This window comes from Orbicella faveolata, unplaced genomic scaffold (genome assembly GCF_042242905.1).
Source record: "Orbicella faveolata isolate gen_17 unplaced genomic scaffold, um_ofav_v1 contig_12, whole genome shotgun sequence".
Lineage (NCBI taxonomy): Eukaryota > Metazoa > Cnidaria > Anthozoa > Scleractinia > Merulinidae > Orbicella > Orbicella faveolata.
Genome location: NW_028301539.1, coordinates 27,212,501 through 27,238,992, shown reverse-complemented (window position 1 = coordinate 27,238,992; position 26,492 = coordinate 27,212,501). Strand labels below are relative to the sequence as shown.

General features: G+C 39.6%; 1 protein-coding gene across 1 annotated transcript; it reads right to left on the bottom strand.

The window, feature by feature from the left end:
* Positions 1 to 10,584: 10,584 nt before the first annotated feature.
* On the bottom strand, positions 10,585 to 16,779 carry LOC149117404 (trypsin-1-like). Its single transcript, XM_089283079.1, has 7 exons — positions 16,623 to 16,779; positions 16,393 to 16,440; positions 14,803 to 14,949; positions 13,045 to 13,107; positions 12,002 to 12,256; positions 11,257 to 11,507; positions 10,585 to 11,131 (listed from the first exon to the last, which is right to left on the bottom strand). Exons 1-7 carry the CDS (start codon positions 16,726 to 16,728, stop codon positions 10,829 to 10,831), a joined length of 1,173 nt encoding a protein of 390 aa, XP_089139205.1. The 5' UTR covers positions 16,729 to 16,779; the 3' UTR covers positions 10,585 to 10,828.
* Between the last annotated feature and the right edge of the window lie 9,713 nt (positions 16,780 to 26,492).

The following is a 26,492-nucleotide window of genomic DNA, read 5'->3' as shown; positions in this document are numbered from 1 at the left end:
ACTTTTCCCGTAAAAGATTAAAACATTAGTATATTTACCTGTGCAATATTTCCCTGCTCCCGTGTATCGCCCCATCCAGTGACATAGCAATTAGTTCCAGGAGGAAAATCCTTGGTGGGCAGACATACAGGTCTTACGTCATTGTTGAACGTGATTGGTTTCCTCAGTTTGATCAATGCCACGTCATAGTCGTTCCCAGTAACTGGCGGGTTATAATTAGGATGTATGAAGATTTGGTCAATCGGGATAACTTGCTCGGTTCCGTCCGCTTTACGAAGATCATGTTCACCTGTTATACAGATAAACGTGTAGTAAGAAAACACATTTAATCCATAGAATAGAGCCATAAATGGGAATGTTTCAAGACCCGTGTTCAAGCTTTTGAGCCTTTCGATTTTTTGCGTGCCGATTACGCTAAAACGTAGAAACGTTTTTCAGTCCACAAAAGCGATATTAAATGCTGTCAAGGATAGAGTAAAAAGATATTCTGCTACTTTTCTTGTTCTACGTTCAAAGAAGCTGTAGAAAGTATTTTTAGAGTATATACACATATATCTAAACCTTTCAAGTTAAACGGCTCTTAAACATTTAAAAAATATTATGATGTTCTTATGACATTACTTAACAAATAAAGAAGCCCAAGTCGTAAATTACACTGTGATAAAACAATAAGGGCGTTAGAGAACACGAGGGAATGTTCTCAAATGTTTTACACTCTGTTAAACATGGGTTTTTGACCAATTAGAGGGCGCGCGCAGCGTCCTATCTATATTATTAAGTGCGATAAAGAATTGTGTCCTTACCTACGGTCAGGGTAAAAGACGCGGGATCTTTTCCAAAATCGAAACAGTGAGCTGCAGTAACGACCTAGTACGGGGTAAGAATGGAGCCTCCACACCAAGCAGGGCTCGGGTGCGGCTTAAAGTCCAGTAACACTTGCCACGGCCAAGAACCTGGTTGCGCGTTTGTGCCCCCTACAATTCTTGAACCGGACTTTTTTGTGCCACACTCCACGTTCCTTAGCGATGAACGAGAGTTCAACCTCAAGGAAGATGGCCCTGAGAACGAGGTTGAAGACAGTTGAAGGTGTAGAATTGTCAATTTACAAAACACAAAATTCCAACTGAGAACTAAAAATGTCGAGTGCGAGAAATTTCCATTCAAGCTTATCACAGCAAACTCAGCGGGTGGACCATTAGATTGTTGATGGGGGGGCGGGGGGGGGGGGGGGGGGGAGAGGAGGGAGACAAGGAGGAGATGCATGGCTTTAAGATGCTCGATATTCTTTATTCTTCTTCCAACAATGCAGGATTTTTCGTCTTTAAGTCTCGCTATATGGTTTTTCTATAATCTGAAGCGCCTACGCACCCCAAATAATCTAATAACCTACCCCTAATAGAGGCTCGTTCGCCGCCGCTCTCTCGCGTTCGGTCTTTGTTCCTCCCCGAGAAGGGTTCGAGGGAGGAGCACGGGCTCGTTTCCCGAACAGCGGCTGGAAATTGAGCCGAACCCTTAATACTGCAATCGACCAATCAGTATTCGCTACCTAACAAGTTACTGATGCAACGGACGTAATAACCGATGAGTGACGGAAAAACACGCATATTCAAAGTCACGGCAATCTCGTTCCTAGGGCCTCTCATCTTCCCGTCCTCCAATTGACAGAAAGGTTGAAGGGTGAAGGTTGAAGGTTGAATTTTTGTTATTGCTACTGATTGGTTGAAACAAGCATAACTTTTTTAACCAATAAGACATCAACAAATTTAAAACTCAAAGCCATCGCATAATTCACTAGACGTTCTATTGCAACTCGATCTCTATTTCAGTAAAAATTTCTTATTTCTTACTCGGCGGCCGTCCTTCGTTGCCGTCTAATGGGGGTCGAGATGGCCATATCCATGGCCACGAGGCTACAACAAGAAAAGACAGAAAATATTAGCAAGCGGTGCCTTAGTAGTGTCGTGTTTGTCTTGGTCGTAAACAATATTTAAGTAATCCTGGTTGTGAAGTAGACCAAATTAAGGTATAAATCTATTTTGCGTAATCAGGGTCCACAGCTGGTTCTTTAATGGGAATGTAAACTGAAGGTAAAGCAGACGGTTCGTTTCATAAATTTCTATGCTATCTTGTTGCCCACAATCCGACCACTTCATTTTAAAACTGCTATATCTTCCCTTCCTCAGTTGCAGTAGTCTTTAATACCGAGTTGCTCAAAGAGTTCCGTCTTTACTCTTGACTTCCTTGCGTCGTTGCCCATCATCCGTACAGCCATCCCGGGTGTACTCCCAGAAAGATTGGGTGGGGGTGTGGGGCCCGTTTCCCAAAATCCGTAGGCTATTTAGAGCCGAAATCTGCGATTTTCCCCCTATTTATGACCTGACCAAAAATTCGATACTTTATTTATGACTTGACCCTTTAATCAATTATCTGTTTCAGACCTGCGTTATAATTAATTGCCTTGCTCAGACCGATTTTAAAGGTATTGTAAAGGGCTTTTGTCGATGGCCTTGTCGGTAATAATGGAAAAGTATTTCTTCTAAAAAACACACCCAATTCAAGACTAGAGTGCAACGACCATTCCCTATTTATGATCAATATAGCCAAAAATCGATACCCTTTTTATGAAAAAAACGGCTGAAAAACCATATCCTTTAATTTGGGGCCGCACATACCTATATAGCCCATATAAGGGAGTACCACCCCCCACCCTTACAACCTCCGCGACAGTGAGCCCAGTAAGCGAGCACAAAAACTAACGGTGGCTGTCCGCAGCCAAAAAGAAATAAAATAAAGGAAAAAAAGAACAAAGAATCTTCCTTCCACTTTCTTTTGTGCCAGTGCAGAGACACGAAACAAACACGTGAATTAATTCGTCTCGAAAAAAAAAAATTAACAAATTTACCTTACTGTTGCCTAACGTGGCGTTGTGTACATATCCTTCGCGAAAGTCATAGATAAAGTAATTTTCACACAACTTAAGCAACGATGTTGCACATTTATGAAACCCTGGTCGGAAACTGTGCACACAGTCACTAAATCAAAACGCAGTGAAAATTTGTGAACTCTTTTTGTCAAAAACAAAAAGGATTTTTATACTTTTTCCCTGACGAAAATATTCTTCGCATAATAATACCCCCTCCATCCCGAAAATAAGCCCATGGGCTTGACTTTAAACGTACCACTTATGTACTTGCAAACTGAAGACATGACTCCTTTTGGAAGTGGGACATGGTGCTTTGAGTTAGGCATACAGGGGTTGACGCCCTGGCGAACAAGTTGGAGGACTTGTAAAATCGATTTTAACGTAATACCACTGTCATGATCATCTGAGGAGATAAATAGAAGACTGAAAAGAACTTCAATTCAAATCACATGGGGCTGGATGGTGGAATAGAGATTCTGCATGAGAGAGTACAAACGACAGGAGAAACTTCAGTTCTGAAACTGCGTCATTGATCATGAAGCCCAGACCAATACAAGTTTGTCTGCATGTATTTAAGGGATAGTTTCACTGTTCGGCGCATGTCCAAGCTATGATATAGCCCACCCAATTCCACTGTGTATAAACCAATCAAAAGGGAGTAGATAACTCATGCCTCCGATTCAGAATAGAAACATATATCAAATTCTATGTCCAGTACGGAACACGACATTTTCTGTGTAAATCTATGACATCTTCCGTGAATTTTGGGCATCAGTCACTCTGCTAGCTTCATTTAGCTGTATGGCTATAAAAAGGCTATCATTTGCTTTCACAAAATTATACATGCAGTTGATACACAAACGAAAATGTACTTAATGCGTGGAGTCGGAACATACGAAAGGAATGCTAATGAGAAATATCGGCTATACGAGTTAATATACGAAAGATCGTGTATTTGAACTGCGGAGAAAGGTATGAAGACATGATTGATCATCGCAATTATATACGCAACTTAAGCAGTTGTGAAATTAAAGCGTGAAAATAATTCAGGCTTGGACAGGATTCGAGCCCATGACCTCTGCGAGGCATCGGTATCGGAGAGCTCATGCTCTCATCCGATTGTTTTATAAACAATGAAATTGAATAATTAACGTTGTAGCTTGCAGATATGCCGAGCCGTGAAAACTTCCCTTTAAGGTCTCTAAGTCGGAAACCGTCTGGACCGGCCTCATCTCTCCGTCCGTATAGAGATGTCCGGCTTACTGAGAGACGAAGGTAACGTGGCACCAATAATTTGAGATAATAAAGCTGAAACTGATGCACAATGAATACACGTCTGTCAATAAACGTCTGGTTATAAACAGGGATGTGTGTATTTGGTTGTGTAAAATGCATTTTGCTTCACGCTATCGTAATTTGCTTGTACCTACATGTCCATTTTGCAGTATTTTTCATTTTTCACTGAAAAAGCACTCTGCAAGGGGCCCTTGAAGGTCAAAGAAATGTCCGTCTTATGGTGTGGAATTTAATTACAGAAAAATCGCTGAAAAACGGCAGAGACCAAGACCAGGTTTCCATGTTATCGAGATGACCAAACATTTCTGAAACGCAGAATTTCCCTTTAGTCATGCATTTGATTTGGAAAGAATTTCTTACGATAACATCCCAACCTCTCGAAACACCCCTCTGAATATGAGCCCACCAAAAGGCCATTTCAAGAGATACCAAAGTCGAGGATTTATCATCGAAACTACCGAAAATACCGACAGTAAAACCCATACTCAGTGCTAACGTGGTGGATCTACTTAATACGAAACTAGGCACTCATACAAACCATCACGCTTGTTTCTGAATCTGTGTTTGCTAAACAGCTTCAAGGTATCTGAAACACATGTAGACAACGATCAATTACAAAAACAAAAACTGACGAAAATTTGAGGAATCTTCTTCGCGCACAACAGACAAATGGCGTGTGAACAAGAAGTAGACTATCAGTTTTTTTAAAAAAAACAACAACAAAAAACTACACTGAAGATCCCCAAACATAAATCAATCCCTCATAATAATTCAAGCCAAACATACCTTCATTTACGTTCTTTGGGTGATTTTCACTTCCTTGACTGATCTCTGTAAAAGAAATAAGCAGACACAGGACAAAAGTTGACACAAGCGTGTTAGGCGCAAACATTATGTCTGAATACGTCTTTAGCAAGTTATCAGACCAAGTTAGCCTTAGACTGAAGAACTACAGCTCTATATAAACACCAATCTGATATAGGCCCTGCCCATATTCTAGTCAAAACTGACCAGAAGACTGCTTATTTATAGAATAAGAGTGATATTACTAGATCAAGATCAAGATTCACTTGTCATTCAAAAACACTGAGATTCACAAAAGTATATTTAGATACAGTGTAACTATGACTACATGAAAGAGGCTGAAAATGAATGGAGGTCGCATATTCGTTAAGATGCGTAAATTTAAGATCAATAATAACATAAGCCCTTTTTATTTATTTATTTTTTTCCCTTGTGATGGTCTGTTTTTATGTGGGGTTTTGATTACTTTACAGATCGTCCATAAGGCTTATTTTTATTCTTTGTAGTAGTAACTAAATTGTAAAAAGTAATTAGATATATCTAAGAGACAGAGAAAAGATTTGTGTGTTTCTAACGAGTTATAGTAGTCACTTGGCTGTGTACTATTGGATATCTGCCAATCTGATCGGTTTATTCATCGTTTTCTCTTGGCTGATAGACAACTCTTGCACCAGCTGCTCTCGAAATTTTAATCATAGCCCTCTCGAAAATAAATCATCTCAACTCCCTGCTGCAAACTAACGAGTCTTAGTAGCCACTTGGCTGTGTACTATTGGAAATCCGCGAATCTGATCGGTTTAATCATCGTTTCCCCTTGGTTGATAGACAACTCTTGCGCCGGCTGCTCTTGAAATTATAATTATAGCCCTCCCGAAAATAAATCATCTCAACTCCGTCTGCAAACACCAAAATCCTTCTGACATTATTACCTTCACCCATGCCATATTTAGCGCTAAAAAAGAGAAAAAAGGAAAGAAAACCATAATTTCTTCAGTCTGGATCATAATCTCTACCTTTATAAAGTTTCTTTAGAGTTTATAGCTCGTCAGTGTTTATCTTCTTGTCGTTATATTTAATGAATCTTACTATTCCCCATTCTTGTACATTTGAATTTTTGAAAACAGCATTCCTTCCAAATATAAGGCTCCCAGGAGGATGATCTGATATATCATATATCTTTATATTTAACAGCATCTCAAATAACTCAGACGGGTATGGAGACCATTTATATTGTTAATACGTCAGTAAGGTAAACACTTCACGGGCTCCACTAAGGAGACCGCAAAAAGTCACATGACAGCCTTAGAACTGGGATCGACAGTAACGATTATTATTAAACATGTTGAACAAAATATCGTGTTTTGTCTGTGGCGAGCAGATCAATTATTTGCCGAAGCCGAATGAAAAGGCCAAGGCAAATAATGAATCTGCGCCGGAAACACTGACAAATCACGATATTTTAGGATAACCGGGTTCGATTTAACAAATTGACGTCACTTTTTTATTCGTATGTCCTCTTATTGATGATAAATTGCGTCATAACATTGTCAAAGTACATGTGGAACCACTCGTCTGCGGCTCGTGGTTCCGCAGTAAACTTTGACAATGTTATGACGAAATTTATCATCAATAAAAGGCTAGACGCATAAAAAAACTGACGTCAATTTGTCAATAACAAGACCCCAAAATGGTCAAATGCCAGGGATAAATGAGAGGAAAAGTCGCCGTAAACTTGCCGTAAACAAAGGTAAGTTAATTTTATTCAAAATGACGCGAACATTGTCAATAGCTTTTCTCGCCTTTTGATTGGCTACATAATGAAGTCTATAAAATCCTATTGGTTTAAAAGTTGACAGTTTGACAGCTGAAAGTTGAACTTGAAAGCTTGCATCAATTAAAATTTTATCCGTCTGTACTCTTATTGATGATAAAAATGAGCCAATCAGCGCGCGAGAAATTAGACAGTTATTGCAAAAAATTGTTTTATCATTCTATCACTAAGTTTGTTTTCATACCTTTTCACTCTCTGACAGCTCAGGGAAGCGATCTAGCATTTTTATCACAAGAGCGTGGTTTCAATTACGCATGAGCAGAATATTACTATTCAGTACAGCAAAACACATTTAGACGGCTTTCCGTATGACCAGACCATAATTTGTAGACGGTTATTCTCAGGTCAAGTGACAGGTCGGCTTTCGGCCAATGAAAAGGAAGAAAAAATGCATCCAATGATAGTAATAATATTGGTTAGAATGATTTGAGTCGAATGATGTTTTTTTTACTCCTTTTTTAAGACGCGCCAAACGTGGACAGCTTCATGTATTTTTGTCTTGGTGTGCGAGTTTTGTCGTTACTTTTGACTGGGAAACTTACGTTGAAGTTGAGAAAGGCCGCTGGAAAGAAAGGCCGCTAGAAAGTGATCCATAAGGAAGCTGCTGCGGGTCACGTGTGAATTCTAGAAACGGAAGGCTTCCGACGATGTTCTATTTGGTTTTGCAGATGGTACGGCGCGCCGTCAAAATACTTTGAAGCAAGACAACGAGATTAGTCCGCCAAATATACGACTGAATTGATTGCAGGAAATGAATATAACTGCAAGGGTTTAATCACCTCAAAATGCCGTCGATATCCAATACCGCCTGTCGTGCGGATAGGTTTATACTAGCTTTACTGTCTGCTTATCAAGACTATCTATTGACAGTTAAATTATGACGTCACAAGTGGTACAAAGAGGACGACCACTCAGTGCCAATATTAGCGACATTACGAAAACATGACGGCAACGGCAACGAGAACGTCACCAAACAAAAGGGTCAATGAAAAAAACCATGGCTGTGCACGTGCGCTTTAATTCTTGGTACATTTCTTTGCCGTCCTTTGCAAAACAGCAACGTGAAATGACCAAATTCTGCGTTGTCTGGAGAACGTGAACCACAACGGCTAATTTTTCGTCTTTCTATTTGGAGCTGAACGCATTCGTAGCATATTCAACAGGGACAAGTTTTAATACCGACAGACACACCGGATAGTTCCAAAGAAATGCGAAACTCCAAAGTAAATAGAAACACATTTTTTACTAGGCGTCGTCCTCGCTGTCGCCGTCGTATATGCTTAAGGTCCCTAATATATGGAATGTTGGGCGGAAAGCGGTTGAAGACTATTTTTGTAACCGCCATGATTGTTTCTATTATTTATACCTACTTATTAGCATGTACTAGTTATTTATATTGAATTTGCATCTTCTGTCATATGTTTTGCACTGAAGACGGCAGAAGTTTCTGCCAAAACATGTTTGATTTGTAAAACTTAAAATGGTAGTTTTATGTCGAAACTTGGACTGGAACTGTGTTTGGACCGAAGTCAAGGACTTTGCACGATGAACTTTAGGATTGTGCATACACAGTGTAAATTGAGGTTAACAGACCTGCACGTTGTATGAAATGAGGGGCTATCTTTGAAGATTTCGCTCAGTCATGGTTGTTGTTCTTAGTATTAAATGCCACTTTTTTGGCACTGTTGGTTGACATTGCGTGGGAAAAAGCAAGAGGGAAAGAGGAAAGAGGGAAAGAAAAGAGGAAAGGAAGGGAAGGAAAATGGGGGTTGGCTCAAAGATATGCTCGTGAGAGCCAAGTTATGAAAAAGGCTAACACACGCTCTTTTTGATCCTTGGATCCCTCTCTGGTCTACTCAAGTTGACTATCTTTTAACTGGACCAATAAAAGAATTGTATTGATGTGTAGAGAATTCTAAACTCCCCAAATAATGGCCAAATTGTCGGACTGAGCCGTTTCCTAAACCACTATTACGGTAGTGGAGATCCGCTTTCAAGGAAAATTTGTTTCCTTTTAGAGCCTCCACAGACCAGACATTTAGTTGTCGACAACTTTTTGTTATGGACAACTAAATGTTATCGACAATTAATTGTGTCAGATGCAAACATTCCACACATTGGAGTGTTAGTTGTCGATAACTAAGTCAGGTCAGGGAGTGCTTTAGAAATAACGTTCACTACGCATGCTCAAAACACAATACGTATGCTCAAATTTGTGTCATGTTCCGATAGTTGTTGACAACCAAACCAATGGTTCTCACACACGCGAAAAACGCCAAAACCTAGTTGTCGACAACTAAAGCAGTTTCCTTTTTCGAAAAGAGAAACTGCTCATCTCAAACACTACGTCTTTTAATTGTCGATAACATTTAGTAGTCAAGAGCATGTATTTGTCGACAACTAAGCTTGTAGTCCGTGGATGCCCTTATTCTTTTGACTACGGTTACACCGTACGTAACAACGGAACTTGAGAGTACGATTACGAGTATGGTGGAACCGCGCCTTACTTTCAACCTGTTTATACGACAACTTAGTATTACGGCCACGCTGTTTTGATCCGGCCAAATAAGAAAGGTTGCATACCAGTGGTCCACGGATTGAGTTCGATTGAGTTCGATTTCCGAACGTTCGAACGACTTTGCCGGGCATATTGCACTTGCAACAATTTTAAACAAACAGCGACAGATGTAGATAGCGGAAACCATCCAGACCAATGAACTTTTAATATAACACAGTTAAACCGCTCCACTCTTCTTACAATCCAACCTCGTTCCCAGGATCTCTTATCTTTTCGCCCTCCCGGAGAGAGAGAGAAAGAGAGAGAGAGAGAGAGAGAGAGAGAGAGAGAGAGAGAGAGAGAGAGAGAGAGATTGAGAGAGAGAGAGAGAGAGAGAGAGAGAGAGAGAGAGAGAGAGAGAGAGAGAGAGAGAGAGGAGAGGATGGGAAGACGGGAGATCCTGTGAACGAGGTTGCTTACAATCCCTCTTACTAACACGACTTAAAGTGCGCCTCAGAAACTATTGCGAAGCAAAGAAAGCTTGGGAGACCGAATGACAAAAGATAACGACAAAGTCACGAACCTTAGCAGCAAACCCTAACATAACCCTAACATCAAATCAAAATCTTCTTCAGCCGCAGAACATTTCCTCTCCTCTCCTAACCACACTGCTAACAACATGCAATTTATCCCCATCGAAAAAATCTTTTTAATTCGGAAAGACGGAACAGCATATCAGATGACTGACAGATGACTGTCTCTCATTAGAGGTCAGAATTGATCATTTACAACAGCAGCGATAACGGTTTACCTGTTCCTAGCTACGGCACTGAAAAACATCAAAAACAACAAAAAAAGAGAAAACAATAAAACTGACTGAACTACTAAAAATGTTGCCCATACAGTCTTGAAAAGGGGCATGCTTCTGCGAATAGAAATGTAAATGTAATGGGAAATTTCGTCCGAATTGAAACCTCGTAGCGTTTGCTACATATCAGATGCATTTCGACCTTGGTTTGGACGATAACAGATTGACGTTGATTCAATGAAGTGAACAAGTGCAGTTCCCAGATCAAGTCCTGCATGCATCACTGAGGATATCTGATTACGACATTCGGGAACAGATTGTAAGGAAAAAGAAAACTGAAAATAGAAAACCGAGAAAATTTGAAATTTAGACGAAGGAAGTACAACGAGTCGACTACAAGTATAAAATGATGACAATTGACAATATTTTACATTTTCCCCTTTATTCCTTATATATAATGCATTAGTCTTACAGGATTAAGTTACTTAGGAGTTATTTTATCGTCAAATATAATATATTCTTGCGAAATGTGACCCTAACCGTAATTTACCCGAGTAATTAACCGGTAAGTGAGATTATTTTTATTAGTTTGCTGCGATTCTTTTATTTTCCATGAAACATGAGCTAGTCCTCAACCGACAATTTCAATCTCTTTACTGCCCTCGACAATTATGGAGTTGGGTTTTGATTCATTGTTTGCTGCACCCAGGGCTTAAGGGCCAACACGTCAGAATACACACCAAATCTATTTGGACGCGCACAACCATAGCCCCAGCTGACGATACCCATAAGATACCACTTGTTATTTCTTGGACAGACCAGCGGTCCTCCACTGTCATTTTGGCATGCATCAACTCCTCCCTGAGAGAAACCTGCACAGCGCATGCTTTCCGTAATGGGCAATCCGAGGTCGCTGTATGCTCGCCGACAAGTGTCACGTGGTACAAGAGGAACTTGGGCTTGCTGCAAAATCTAAAAAAAAAAAAAGCCAGAGCTTTTTTTGTCTTATTCTCTTCATAACTTGCACAGTGAATAAATGTTTCCAGCTCAACTTATTTAGAGATTTCATGAATATCGTGAATAGAAGTCATATTTACCTGTGCAAAATTTCCCCCCTCTGTTGTATCGCCCCATCCAGTGACATAGCAGTTGGTTCCAGGAGGAAAATCCTTAGTGGGCAGATATACAGGTCTTACGTCATTGTTGAACGTGATTGGTTTCCTCAGTTTGATCAATGCCACGTCATAGTCGGGCACAGGCGGGGCCGGTTTATAATTAGGATGTATGAAGATTTGGTGAATTGGGATAACTTGCTCGGTTCCGTCCGCTTTACGAAGATCATATTCACCTGTTATACAGATAAACGTGTACTAAGAAAACAAATTTAATCTATAGAATAGAGCCATAAATGGAAATATTTCAAGACCCGCGTTCAAGCTTTGAGCCTTTCGATTTTTTGCGCGTTGATTACTCTAAAACGTAGAAGCGTTTATCAGTCCACAAAAGGGATATTAAATGCTGTCAAGGATAGAGTAAAAAGATATTCTGCTACTTTTCTTGTTCTACGTTCAAAGAAGCTGTAGAAAGTATTTTCAGAATACATACATATATATCTAAACCTTTCAAGTGAAACGGCTCTTAAACATTTGAAAAATATTATGATGACAAATAAAGAAGCCTAAGCCGTGAATTACACCGTGATAAAACAATAAGGGCGTTTGAAAACACGAGGGAATGTTCTCAAATGTTTCAGACTCTGATAAAACATGTTTTTTTGACCAATCAGAGCGCGCGCAGCTTCCTATCTATATTATTAAGTGCGATAAAGAATTGTGTCCTTACCTACGGTCAGGGTAAAAGACGCGGGATTGTTTCCACGATCAAAACAGTGGGCTGCGGTAACGACCCAGTACGGGGTAAGAATGGAGCCTCCACACGAAACAGGCCTCGGGTGCGACTTAGAGTCCAGTAACACTTGCCACGGCCAAGAACCTGGTTGCGCGTTTGTGCCCCCTACAATTCTTGAACCGGACTTTTTTGTGCCACACTCCACGTTCCTTAGCGATGAACGAGAGTTCAACCTCGAGGAAGATGGCCCTGGGAACGAGGTTGAAGACGGTTGAAGATGTAGAGTTGTCAATGTACAAAACACAAAATTCCAACTGAGAGCTAAAAATGTCGAGCGCGAGAAATTTCCATTCAAGCTAATCATAGCAAACTCAGCGGGTGGACCATTAGATTATTGATTGGGAGGGGGGGGGGGGGGGGGAGAAGGGGAGAGAGAGAAGGAGGAGATCCATGGAGATACTCGATATTCTTTATTCTTCTTCCAACAATGCAGGATTTTTCGTTTTCAAGTCTCGCTATATGATTTTTCTATAATCTGAAGCGCCTACGCACCCCGAATAATCTACTAACCTACCCCTAATATAGGCTCGTTTGCCGCAACTTTCTCGCGTTCGGTGTTTGTTCCTTCCCGAGAAGGGTTCGAGAGAGGAGCACGGGCTCGTTTCCCGAACAGCGGCTGGAGATTGAGTCGAACCCCTAATACCGCAATCGACCAATCAGTATTCGCTACCTAACATGTTACTGTTACTGATGCAACGAACGTAATAACCGATGGCTGACGGAAAAATACGCATATTCAAAGTCACGACAACCTCGTTCCCAGGGCCTCTCATCTTCCTTCCCTCCAAGGGACAGGAAGAAGAGAGACCCTGGGAACAAGGTTGAAGTTTTGTCATTGCTGCTGATTGGTTGAAACAAGCATTACTTTTTTAACCAATAAGACATCAACGAATTTAAAACTCAACGCCATGGCATAATTCTCTAAACGTTCTATTGCAACTCGATCTCTATTTCAGTAAAAATTTCTTATTTCTTACTCGGTGGCCGTCCTTCGTTGCCGTCTAATGGGGGTCGAGTTGGCCATATCCATGGCCACGAGGCTGCAACAAGAAAAGAGAGAAAATATTAGCAAGTGGTACTTTAGTAGTGTCGTGTTTGTCTTGGTGGTAACGAATATTTGAGTAATCCTGGATGTAAAGTAGATAAAATTAAGGTATAAATCTGTTTTGCGCAATCAGGGTCCACAGCTGGTTCCTTAATAGGGGGAGTCATGCTGACGTCATTGTTTACATTTTTCCTCATTTACATACAACTTTGCATACAGAAGGAAACATGGCAGCTAAAGAGCTAGTGAAACTTAATGCATGGTGAAATATTTAGCTCTTTGGGTGTAATATTCAAGGAGATATTGTCTTTCAAAAACTACAAAATTTCTGGGTGGCAAAAGCGCTAATGAGCTCATACATTCTTTGTAAAATTTTGAGTTTTTAAACCCGTGTTACACAAAAAGTATTCAATACATCAGGCTCATATTCATTGGCAGAGTTAATCGTACTACGACCTTTCAATATTGAGAACTGATTTATTTGTAGCTCTATCGGGAACTGAACTGCTTATGTTTATGAGGCAAATATTGTAAACAAGGATTCCCCTATAGGAATGTAAACTGAAGGTAAAGCCGACGATTCGTTTCATAACAGTTAACGTGGAATTTCTATGCGATCTTGTTGCCCAAAATCCGACCACTTCATTTTAAAACTGCTATATCTCTCCTTCCTCAGTTGCAGTAGTTTTTAATACCGAGCTGTTCAAAAGAGTTCCGTCTTTACTCTTGACTTCCTTACGTCGTTACCCATCATCCGTACAGCCATTCCGGGGGTACTCCCAGAAAGATTGGGTGGGGGTGTGGGGCCCGTTTCCCAAAGTCCTTACGCCATTTAAAGCCGAAATCTGCGATTTTCCCCCTATTTATGACCTGACCAAAAATTCGGTACCCTATTTATGACTGACCCTTTAATCAATACTCTGTTTCAGACCTGCGTTATAATTAGTTGCCTTGCTCAGACAGATTTTAAAGATATTGTAAAGGACTTTTGTTGATGGCCTTGTCGGTAATAATGGAAAAGTAGTTCTTCTAAAAAACATACGCAATTCAGGACTAGAGTACAAAGACCATACCCTATTTATGATCAAAATGGCCAAAAATCGATACCCTTTTTATGAAAAAACGGCTGCCGAAAACCATACCCTTTGGGGCCGCACATACCTATATAGCCCATATAAGGGAATACCACTCCCCCCCTTACACCCTCCGCGACAGTGAGCCCAGTAAGCGAGCACAACAATTAACGGTGGCTGCAAAAAAAAAACAAAAACAAACAAACAAACAAACAAAAAAAAAAACAGACCAAAGAACAAAGAATTTTCCTTCCACTTTCTTTTATGGAACTGCAGTAACGCAAAACAAAGACGTAAATTACTTCGTCTCGAAAAAAAATCAACAAATTTACCTTACTGTTACCTAGCGTGGCATTGTGTACATATCCTTAGCGAAAGTCATAGATAAAGTTATAAACCTAATTTTCACTCAACTTAAGCAACGATGTTGCACATTTATGAAACACTGGTCGGAAACTGTGCACACAGTCACTACTCAAAACCCAGTGAAGGTTTGTGAACTCTTTTTGTCAAAAACGAAAAGGATTTTTATACTTTTTCTCTGACGCAAATATTCTTCGCATAATAATACCCCCTCCATCCCGAAAATAAGCCCATGGGCTTGACCTTAAACTTACCGCTTATGTACTTGCAAACTGAAGACATAACTCCTTTTGGAAGTGGTACATGGTGCTTTGAGTTAAGCATACAGGGGTTGACGCCCTGGCGAACAAGTTGGAGGACTTGTAAAATCGATTTTAACGTAATACCACTGTCATGATCATCTGAGGAGATAAAGAAAAGACTGAGAAGAACTTCAATTCAAATCACATGGGGGTGGATGGTGGAATCGAGATTATGCATGAGAAGGTTCAAATGTCAGGAAAAAGTTCAGCTCTGAAACTGCGTCATTGATCATGAAGCCCAGACCAATACAAGTTTGTCTGCATGTATTAAAGGAATAGTTTCACTGTTCGGCGAATGTCCAAGCTATGATATAGTCCACCCAATTCCACTGTGTATAAACCAATCAGAAGTGAGTAGATAACTCATGCCTCCGATTCATAATAGAAACATATATCAAATTCTATATCCAGTACGGAACTCGAACTCTGTGTAAATCCTATGACATCTTCCGTGAATTTTGGGCATCAGTCACTCTGCTAGCTTCATTTAGCCGTATGGCTATAAAAAGGCTATCATTTGCTTTCACAAAATTATACACGCAGTTGATACACAAACGAAAATGTACTTAATGCGTGGAGTCGGAACATACAAAAGAAATGCTAATGAGAAATATCGGCTCTACAAGTGATACGAAAGATCGTATATTTGAACTGCGGAGAAAGGTATGAAGACATGATTGATCATCGCAATTATATACGCAACTTAAGCAGTTGTGAAATTAAAGCGTGAAAATAATTCAGGCTTGGACAGGATTCGAGCCCATGACTTCTGCGATGTATCGGTATCGGAGAGTACATGGGTTCGAATCTCGTCTTCACGCAGGAGTCAACTGCTCTCATCCGATTGTTTTATAAACGATGAAATTGAATAATTAACGTTGTAGCTTGCACATGCGCCGAGCCGTGAAAACCTCCCTTTAAGGTCTCTAAGTCGGAAACCGTCTGGACCGGCCTCATCTCTCCGTCCGTATAGAGATGTCCGGCTTACTTAGAGACGAAGGTAACGTAGCACCAGTAATTTGAGATAATAAAGCTGAAACTGATGCACAATGAATACACGTCTGTCAATAAACCTCTGGTTATAAACAGGGAGTCGCGTATTTGGTTGTGTAAAATGCATTTGCTTCACGCAATCGTAATTTTCTTGTACCTACATGTCCATTTTGCAATATTTTCAACTAAAAGAGCACTTTGCAAGGGGCCCTTGACGGTCAAAGAAATGTCCGTGCTATGGTGTCGAATTTAATCGCAGAAAAATCGTTGAAAAAAGGCGAAGACCAACACCAGGTTTCCATGTTATTGAGATGACTAAACATTTCTGAAATGGAGAATTTACTTTCGTTTCAGTAATTTGAAATACCCCTGCGAATATGAGCCCACTAAAAGGCCACTTCAAGAGATACCAAAGCCGAGGATTTATCATCGAAACTTTGCTATATAACACAGCAATTAGCGTTCGTATAAACGCCGACAATGATACTGAAGACCCATACTGCTAACGTGGTGGATTTACTTAATACGAAACTAGGCACTCATACAAACCATCACGCTTGTTTCTGAATCTGTGTTCGCTAAACAGCTTTAAGGTATCTGGAACACATGTAGACAACGATTAATTACAGGAACAAAAACTGACGAAAATTTGAGGAATCATCTTCGCGCACAACAGACAAACGGCGTGTGAACAAGAAGTAGACTATCAGTTAAAAAAAACTACACTGAAGATCTCCAACCAAAAATCAATCCTTCATAACAATTCAAGCCAAAGATACCTTCATTTACGTTCTTTGGGTGATTTTCACTTCCTTGACTGATCTCTGTAAAAGAAATAAGCAGACACAGGACAAAAGTTGCAACAAGCGTGTTTGGCGCAAACATTTTGCCTGAATACGTCTTTAGCAAGTTACCAGATCAAGTTTGCTTTAGACTGGAGAACTACAGCTCTATATAAACACCAATCTGATATAGGCCCTGCCCATATGCTAGTCAAAACTGACCAGAAGATTGCTTATTTATAGATTAAGAGTGATATTACTAGATCAAGATCAAGATTCACTTGTCATTCAAAAACATTGAGATTCACAAAAGTATATTTAGATACAGTGTAGCTATGAATACATGGAAGAAGCTAAAAATGAATGGAGGTCGTATATACGTTAAGATGCGTAAATTCAAGATCAATAATAACATAATCCCTTTTTATTTATTCATTTATTTATTTATTTATTTTTTCCTTTTTGGTGGTCTGTCTTTATATAATAATATGGGGTCTTGCCCACTTTACAGATCTTCCATAGGGCGTATTTTTATTCTTTGTAGTAGTCAGTAAATTGTGATAAATAATTACATATTTCTAAGAGACAGAAAAAAAGGTTTCTGTGTTGCTAACGAGTTATAGTAGCCACTTGGCTGCGTACCATTGGAAATCCGCCAATCTGATTGGTTTAATCATCGTTTTCGGCTTGGCTGATAGACAACTCTTGCGCCGGCTGCTCTTGAAATTATAATTATAGCCCTCTCGAAAATAAATCATCCCAACTCCCGCTGCAAACACCAAAATCCTTCTGACATTATTACCTTCGCCCATGCCAAATTTAGCGGCGAAAAAAATAGAAAAGATGAAAGAAAACCATAACTTCTTCAGTAGGATCACACTCTCCAACTTTATAAAGTTTCTTTAGAGCTTTTAGTTCGCCAGTGTTCATCTTCACGTCGTTATATTTAGCTGAGTCTTACTATTCCCCATTCTTGTACATTTGAATTTTTGAAAGCAGCATTCCTTTCAAATATAAGGCTCATAAGAGGATGATGTGATATATCATACACCTTTATATTTAACAGCATCTCAAATCACTCAGACGGGTATGGAGACCATTTATATTGTTAATACGTCAGTATGGTAAACACTTTACGCGCTCCACTAAGGAGACCGCAAAAAGTCACATGACAGCCTTAGAAGAGTGACAGTAACAATTATTATTAAACATGTTGAACAAAATATCGTGTTTTGTCTGTGGCGAACAGATCAATTATTTGCCGAAGCCGAATTAAAAGGCCAAGGCAAATAATGAATCTGCGCCGGAAACACTGAGAAATGACGATATTTTACGATAACCGGGTTTGATTTAACAAATTGACGTCAGTTTTTTATGCGTCTGTCCTCTTATCGATGATACATTGCGTCATAACATTGTCAAAGTACATGTGGAACCACTCGCCTGCGGCTCGTGGTTCCGCAGTAAACTTTGACAATGTTATGACGAAATTTATGAATAAAAGGACAGACGCATAAAAAACTGACGTCAATTTGTTTTTTACGATAACAAGACCCCAAAATGGTCAAATGCGCGGATAAATGAGAGGAAAAGACACTGTAGAGTTGCCGTAAACAGAGGTAAGTGAATTTTATTCGAAATGACGTGAACATTGTCAATAGCTTTTCTCGGTTTTTTGATTGGCTACATAATAAAGTCTAAAATCTTATTGGTTAAAAAGTTGACAGTTTGACAGCTGAAAGTTGAACTTGAAAGCTTGCATAAAGTAGATTTTTTTCCGTCTGTACTCTTGTTGGTGATAAAAATGAGCCAATCAGCGCGCGATAAATTAGAAAGTTATTGCAAAAAATTGTTTTATCATTCTATCACTAAGTTTGTTTTTCATACTTTTTCACTCTCTGACAGCTCAGGGAAGCGATCTGCCATTTTTATCTCAAGAGCGTGGTTTCAATTACGCATGAGTAGAATATCACTATTTACAGCAAAACACATTTAGACGGCTTTCCGTATGACCAGACCATTATTTGTAGACGGTTATTCTCAGGTCAAGTGACAGGTCGGCTCTCGGCCAATGAAAAGGAAGAAAAAATGCATCCAATGATAGTAATAATATTGGTTGGAATGATTTGTGTCAAATGATGTTTTTTACTCCTTTTTTAAGACGCATCAAACGTGGAGAGCTTCATATATTTTTTTCTTGGTGTGCGAGTTTTGTCGTTACTTTTGACAGGGAAACTTACGTTGAAGTTGAGAAAGGCCGCTAGAAAGAAAGGCCGCTAGAAAGTGATCCTTAAGGAAGCTGCCGCGGGTCACGCGTGAATTCTAGAAACGGAAGGCTGCCGACGATGTTCCACATGCTATTGCAGATGGAAGGGCGCGCCGTCAAAATACTTTGAAGCAAGACAACGAGATTAGTCCGCCAAATATACGACTGAATTGATTGCAGGAAATGAATATAAATATTCAACGCAACATGGCGAACGAAGAAGAGAGGACAATGTCTCTTCTGATGATATTTCCGGTGTCAGTGTGAGCGAAGAAAAGATTGAAGAATTGACACTTAGCCAATTGAAATTCTGGCCTAAAAGTTGCCGTATAAATTAAAGTGGCAAAATAAAGGAACTTTTGAAAAGATATGTTTGCCTTCCTTCGATTGTCTCGATCTCTAATATGCGAAAAAACATGTTCTCACCTTTTTTATTGCCTAAAAGAACTTTATTCATGGTCGGTTTAGGAAAAAGAATCTGAATGAAATGAAAATCTTAAAAATCTACGACCCTGACCCGAACAATAGCTTTACTAAAGCTAAAGTAGCTTAAAGTAGTAAAACTGATGAAGCAAGAGCTCGAAAGAACATACGGAAGTAAATTTAAAAATTGTTCCGGATATCGGGAATATTGCAACAGAACATCCAAACGTAAACAAATTTCCTAATACTGATTCATTTTTCGCTGACGACTTCACTCTTCTCAAGTTAGAGAACATCCGATCTCTCTTCATGAATTAACAATCGGTGCGAGAGAATAAGACAAATCCTTGAGTTCAAAAGATGCTAATCAGAGTATCAAAAAAGACCACGATCTACTCGCCAAGAATGGTACAAACAAGGGTTCGGTACAGTGATAGCATCAATGCGTTACAGGGTAGGACGCAATCACAAAGCTGATTCATTGGTGAAATCACCAATAAAATTATCAAAGAAGTGTAGCAAAGACTATCAGCCACATGCCATGAAAGATGGCCTAGAATATTAGCAACTAGTAATGGACAAGTATATTGAAATAATGCATCAACAGCGATAGACGAAGGTGCAAGTAACAAAATGCTTTTTTTGTACAAGAGAAAAGGGAAATTTTGGGGGCTCCCCAACTGAGCTGGTTACAGACCCAGGTAAGAGCAATCTCCATGAAATCATTGAAGCTAAGAATGTCATTGTTATGGATGGTGAGACCCTGAAAGATTGCCTTATAAAATCAATATGCATAATGTTTGATACTGGTAAACAAGAGTCATATTTACTTCAGTTAATGAAGTGCAATGTACAACAACTACTCTTTGTTGTGAACAGACTTGGAATGTCCTGGCTATAAATTGGAAGTAACTGAGAATTTATAATGAGCAAATTGCCTTGGATATAGAATGGTGGAAGGAGACGCCAAAGAATATTGAACAATTTACGATACATATATCATATATGAACTGGCTTACCTAATGCTTAGAGATGGCCTTACAAGACGTGACTATTGCTAAAGCCAGAATAAATAATGCATATCAAAGTTCCAATAAGTTTGTCCAGCATTTAATATGAGAGAATTGAACTGCTTCTAGGTTTTCTCTGGTAATGTTGAGTGAATATTTCAAAATAGCTCAAAACAATTGGGAATCTATAAGATGTAGATACAATGTAGGAAATTCTCAATGAGGTCAAATTCAATCGTACTTTTATGTTATTAGCAAATTATGCACCACACCATGTGTCCTTCTATGTTACACCCTGTGCCAGAAAATAAAACATGAAGCCACATAATGCACAATTTCAGTATGGTGGAAATCACCAAATATTTCATTGCCACTGATGAACAATATCATGTACTCTGTTTACATTCACTACCAAATGACAAATTAAGCATTAGGTGTCAGGAATTATTAGACAACTAATTTTCTGCCAGTTTACAAGCTCACTATCCAGGTTTGATTAACAACTCTACGCAACCTTAGTGGAGTTACGCCATGAAATATATGCCATCCATTTATTCTCCTAATAGCAGTTCTGGTTCATGGTTGAAAAACAGTCTTCCTTAGAAAATTAGTAAAATTATCGTCAGCTCTGGTTTACTTGGTCACAGAAGGGATGAAGATTATAACCTTCTTTCTTGCCAGTAAATGCTGTCTGTCAAATCCCTGACATTAGGGAAATTCCTAAAAGGCCTTAAAATGTGTTGTCAGACTTTTATTAGTTTCTTCTCCAGGTCTTGGGTGTCTGACCTTTTATCTCCCTGCAGTCTATTCTGCACTTAATGTTTTCAAATTCAGCCTAAAAAACTTCAGGTAAATAAATAATAGGTAGGCTCCCAAACATCAAATATGGGAAATTGGCCCATGCGATAATTTATCTGACACTACTAGTTCTGAAATATTAAACCTAAAAGCCAGATCTTGCCGAAATATTAAGCGAGTAAAAAAGATTCAAAATTCATCAATGGCTGTATTTAAATCACTAATGTCCTTCCACATTCAACATTGCTTCTGGGAAACATTTTTTGTTTACCTCAGAGGCATGAAAACTGATTACTTCCTGAGTTGATTGAGGCTGATGGGTATTCACACCTGTATTCACTACTAGCTTCTTTGCCAGACTCAGATGCCTCGCATTTTTTCGCTCTACACAGAGATTCCTCATCAACTTTTGTGCAGGGAAAACCGAGGGTACGGCTCCCAGTTTCAATAAGTGTACTCAGTTTAAAATCACTTGGCAAGAAGTGCTTGGAACAATAGAAAATATTTCCTACCGAGGTAAAACAGGCATCTCCCCTTTTCATAAGTATTTCCCACTTTTTCCTTCTTTGTTTATCTGGCTTGTCCGAAGGAAACTCAGTCGTGGAAATAATAAATCAGGTCGGTTTTTGCTTCGATTATTAGAGTTTGCAGCCGCACAACACTTGTGTCCAACTCTTTTCCTTTTCCTTACCACATTTGCTCCAGACAAGTTGCTCTAACCTACCTACATTCGAATTTTTTCGTTCTTCCCCAACATTTCGTTCACCATTTTGAAAGCTCGAGGGCTATTAAGCCTCGCTTGCATGCAACTTCCGGTTTTTTTCTGGAATCGGTGTATTGCAAGGTTTTAATAACTGTCGAAGGAGCCTTTTGCACTCAGGTGAGATATATCAAAGCTTTGCACATCTTGTGAGAAAACTTCATGTCGTTAATTAACTCTTTGACACCCAAATTTCCACCAAAAAAAATGCCTTTTTTAACCGTTAAAGCAATTGTTCTGGCTTCCATTCTAAATGAACCTTAGTTTTACTGAAAAAGCTATATTTTTTTGCCAAAAATATAGATTTCCGGAAGATAAGTTACAAAAGTGTGCAATATTTTAATTTGTGCTCGCGCATAAGCCACAACTTTGGACTTTGATCTGTTTTTTTTTTGCGATTGTCCGTTCCGAATTTTTTTCTTGCCCCTTTCCTTTCCTTTTTATCGGCCCCTTTACTCTCGCTACCTTTTGCGTTTCATATTCTTTCTAGCTACTGCAAAAGTTGGGTGTTAATTATGGGCAAAGGCTGGAAATGGGACCCTGATCAATTATAAGTATTATGGGCCATTTTACCACCATTTTTGCACCAAAACTGAAAACGTTGTTTTTCAATTTGCTACCTCAGAATGCCGTCGATATCCAATACCGCCTGTTGTGCGGATAGTTCTATACTAGCTCTACTGTCTGCTTATCAAGACTATCTATTGACGTTTAAATTGATGACGTCACAAGTGGTACAAAGAGGACGACCACTCAGTGCCAATATTAGCGACATTACGCAAAACACGATGGCAACGGCAACGAGAACGTCACCAAACAAAAGGTTTAATGAGAAAAACAATGGCTGTGCACGTGCGTTATAATTCTTGGTACATTTCTTTGCCGTCCTTTGCAAAACAGCAACGCGAAATGACCAAATTCTGCGTTGTCTGGAGAACCTAATTTTTCGTATTTCTATTTGGAACTGAACGCATTCGTAGCATATTCAGCAGGGGCAAGTTTTAATACCGACAGACACACTAGATAGTTCCAAATAAATGCGAAATTCCAAAGTAAATAGAAACACATTTTTTACTTGGCGTCGTCCTCGCCGTCGCCGTCGTATATGCGTAAGGTCCCTAATATATGGCATGTTGGGCGGAAAGGGGTTGAAGACTATTTTTGTAACCGCCATGATTGTTTCTATTTTTTATACCTACTTATTAGCATGTACTAGTTATTTATATTGAATTTGCATCTTCTGTCATATGTTTTGCACCGAAGAAGGCAGAAGGTTCTGCCCAAACATGTTTGAATTGTAAAACTTAACATGGTAGTTTTATACCGAAACTTGGACTGGAACTGTGTTTGGACCGAAGTCAAAGACTTTGCATGAACTTTACGATTTTGCATGTACATTGTAAAATAGGATTAACAGACCTGCACTTTGTATGAAATGAGGGGCGATCCTTGAAGATTTCGCTCAGTAATGGCTGTTGCTCTATTAAATGCCATTTTTTTGGCACTGTTGGTTGACAATGTGTGACAAAAAGCAAGATGGAAAGAGGAAAGAGGGAAAGAAAAGAGGAAAGGATGGGAAAGGAAAGCGGGGGTTCGCTTAAAGATATGCTCGTGAGAGCCAAGTTATACAAAAGGCTAACACACGCTGTTGGGAGTCATTCAGGCCTGTCAACCGGTCCCAGTTAAGATTTAATAGAATTGCCCCAAGATGTGACGGCACACGGAAAGAAAGCTGAGCCAAGATTCATCCCGCGAGTAAAAGGAGCGTCTAGAATTAATTCACCGTGTTTGGCTTAAGGTTGAGTTCACTTTTTTGTTTTTTCTTTTTTTTTTTCGATACCTCAATATTACGACGATCTGTGGATCTCTCTCATGGACTACTCAAGTTGACAAACCTTTAACTGGAACAATAAAGGATCTGTACTGATCTGTAGAGGGTTCTAAAATCCCAAATAATGGCCAAATTGTCGGACTGAGCCATTTCCTGAACCACTATTACGGTAGTGGAGATACGCTTTCAAGAAAAATTTGTTTCCTTTTAGGGCCTCTACAGACCAGACATTTAGTTGTCGACAACTTTTTGTTATCGAAAACTAAATGTTATCGACAATTAATTGTGTCAGATGCAAGCATTCCACACATTGAAGTGTTAGTTATCGATAACTAAGTCATGTCAGCGATTGCTTGGGAAATAACGTTCACTACGCATGCTCAAAGCACAATACGTATGCTCAAATGTGTGTCATGTTTCGATAGTTGTTGACAACTAAACTAATGATTCCCACATATTCAAAAAACGGCCGAAGGGCCTTGGTAGTCGTCGATGTCGACAACTAAAGCAGTTTCCATTTTCGAAAAGGGAAACTGCTTTGTTGTGGACAACTAAGAATTTAGCATTTAATTGTCGACAACTCATCTCAAACACTACGTTTTTTAATTGTCGATAACGTTTAGTAATCAGTAACATGTACTTGTCGAGAACTAAGTGTGTAGTCAGTGGAGGCACATATTCTTTTGACTACGGTAATTACGTGCGTAACAACGAAACTTAAGAGTACGATTAGAAAGTATGGTGGAACCGCGCCTTACTTTCAACCCGTTTATGCGACCACTTAGTATTACTGCCATGCTGGTTTGATCCAAATAAGAAAGGTTGAATACCAGTAGTCCACGGATTGAGCTCGATTGAGTTCGATTTCCGAACGTTTGATTGACTCTGCCGGGCATATTGTACTTGGAACAATTTTAAACAAACAGCGACAGATGTAGATAGCGGAAACCATACTGACCTATGATCTTTTACAAGAGCACAGTCAAATGAGTCCATGGGCCAGGACGGCAAAATTTCGAATTTCTTACCACTCCTAAGGACAAAGGCTATCATACCTTTTTAGGAACTCTCTTTACTCTACTTTATCTTTATGTATGATAGCCACGCTAACAATGTAGCTTTCACTTGAAAATCACGTGGCCAAATGACGTCACTGATATTGTTTAATGATCACTTTTGTTGACTGACTGTTGCAATATATAGAATATTCTACTTTGAAAAAGTGAACTAACTCTGGATAAGATACAATAAATGAATGCCACAGCATGTATGATTGCTATGGCAACCAAGCTTCATTTCTTAAAAAGTTTCTCCACATTGTTTTCTTGATTTTTTTTGTTTCTTCTTTGCGACCTTCTAACAAGAATTCTTCAAGTTTAGTCGTATTCTTTTCAAGAACAAACTGACCACGCTTCTTTAGCATTTTAATGTTAAACATAAAGCACATTTGAGTGAAAAGACACTTCTTTGGAAGCCATATTTCTTTGATTACATTGATACAGATACAGAATAAATAAACATAAATCTCTTGTCTTCCAACATGACGTAGAAGCAGAATATTCCTCTTGAAAATCGCAGTTATACTGGTAAGGGGATTCTAGTTAAAGGTCACGTTTTTCATTACTACAAGACCCGGGTTTAGTTTTTTTCGATGGCAGTATGTGTTTAATTATCATCCTCAGTGATAGCCGTAACTGGGCTCTCATGCTCATTGTCACAGTCTTTCAATGTACAGAAATCCGTGCATTGTAAACCATTTGAAAGACAAGTGCAGTTTGGCAGCTGGCAGCGCCTCTTACAGCGGCACGATAACAACTCCAACACATCCACGGGCGCTGGCTCCCCACTCATCCAGTTAACTACCAGCCTGTCTTCCTCGAGACTCCACCCATGTCCAGCTGGTGAGGGTATCTGTATGTGGCTCTGGAGACTCCAGCACCAGATCGCAGCCTGGTAGTTGGCTCTTTCACAGGTCTTGCGCAGAGTGTCGATGAATGGTGGCAACTGGTTAGAGTCAAGTCTTGGCGCAGAAGAGGCGATATCGCAAGTCATTGACGTCTTGAGCTGTACATGAAACAGGTGAACTCTTGAAGACGTGAAAACAGCTCAACTGACACATCCCAATCTGTACTCACCAGTTGGAAGAGCTCTCTTATTCTCACGTGTCGCTTTGTCAACCTCAATGCAGACATTTTGCCTTTTCCGGAAAAGGCACTTACAGTGTAACAACCGGTAAAGGCGTGTAGTCCAGGAAAACACCAACCATGGCACTGAACAACGTGCGTGGTGTCAATATACCTCGTTCTGGCCTGTGTTCCGCACTTAATATACACTGAGGAAGGAACGGAACTCTTGAAAGCAAGGGCCAGCACGAGCACATCGGTATCGTCAGATGAAATCACCACTGTAGTAAATCCATTTCTTCCTGCATGGTACGCATGTAGCAACAGCATTGTGTCTGCCTCCTCTTGTTTAGATCCTAGCTCTTCGGACAGTTCTGATCCATCTGTTATTTTGTAGCACTCTTCCGCTACTGTGGCGTATAGCTTCTTCCCTGCAAGCTTGACACTGATATTTTTTCCGCCATTCGTCAGCAATAGAGTGAATCAGCAGCTGTTTGTTCTCTGTGTTGGGCAAAGACGGCCTCCACTTTCTGTACACGATAGTCAGATCGAGCGAGTATTCCTGTATGTATTACCCATCTCGGCTTCTCCCTTCTCTCTTTTCAAGTTCTTTATCGATATTTCTCGATAATTATCAAATACAACTTCGATCCTGT

What these genes read in the sequence shown, in the direction of transcription:
- LOC149117404 (XM_089283079.1), bottom strand. Translation starts at nt 16,728, where the DNA reads ATGTTTGCGCCAAACACGCTTGTTGCAACTTTTGTCCTGTGTCTGCTT. An exon ending in ATTCAGAAACAAGCGTGATG is followed by an intron (nt 14,950 to 16,392) that starts GTTTGTATGAGT and finishes TTATCTCCTCAG; the next exon opens with ATGATCATGACAGTGGTATT. An exon ending in AGGGGGGAAATTTTGCACAG is followed by an intron (nt 11,132 to 11,256) that starts GTAAATATGACT and finishes TTTTTTTTTTAG; the next exon opens with ATTTTGCAGCAAGCCCAAGT.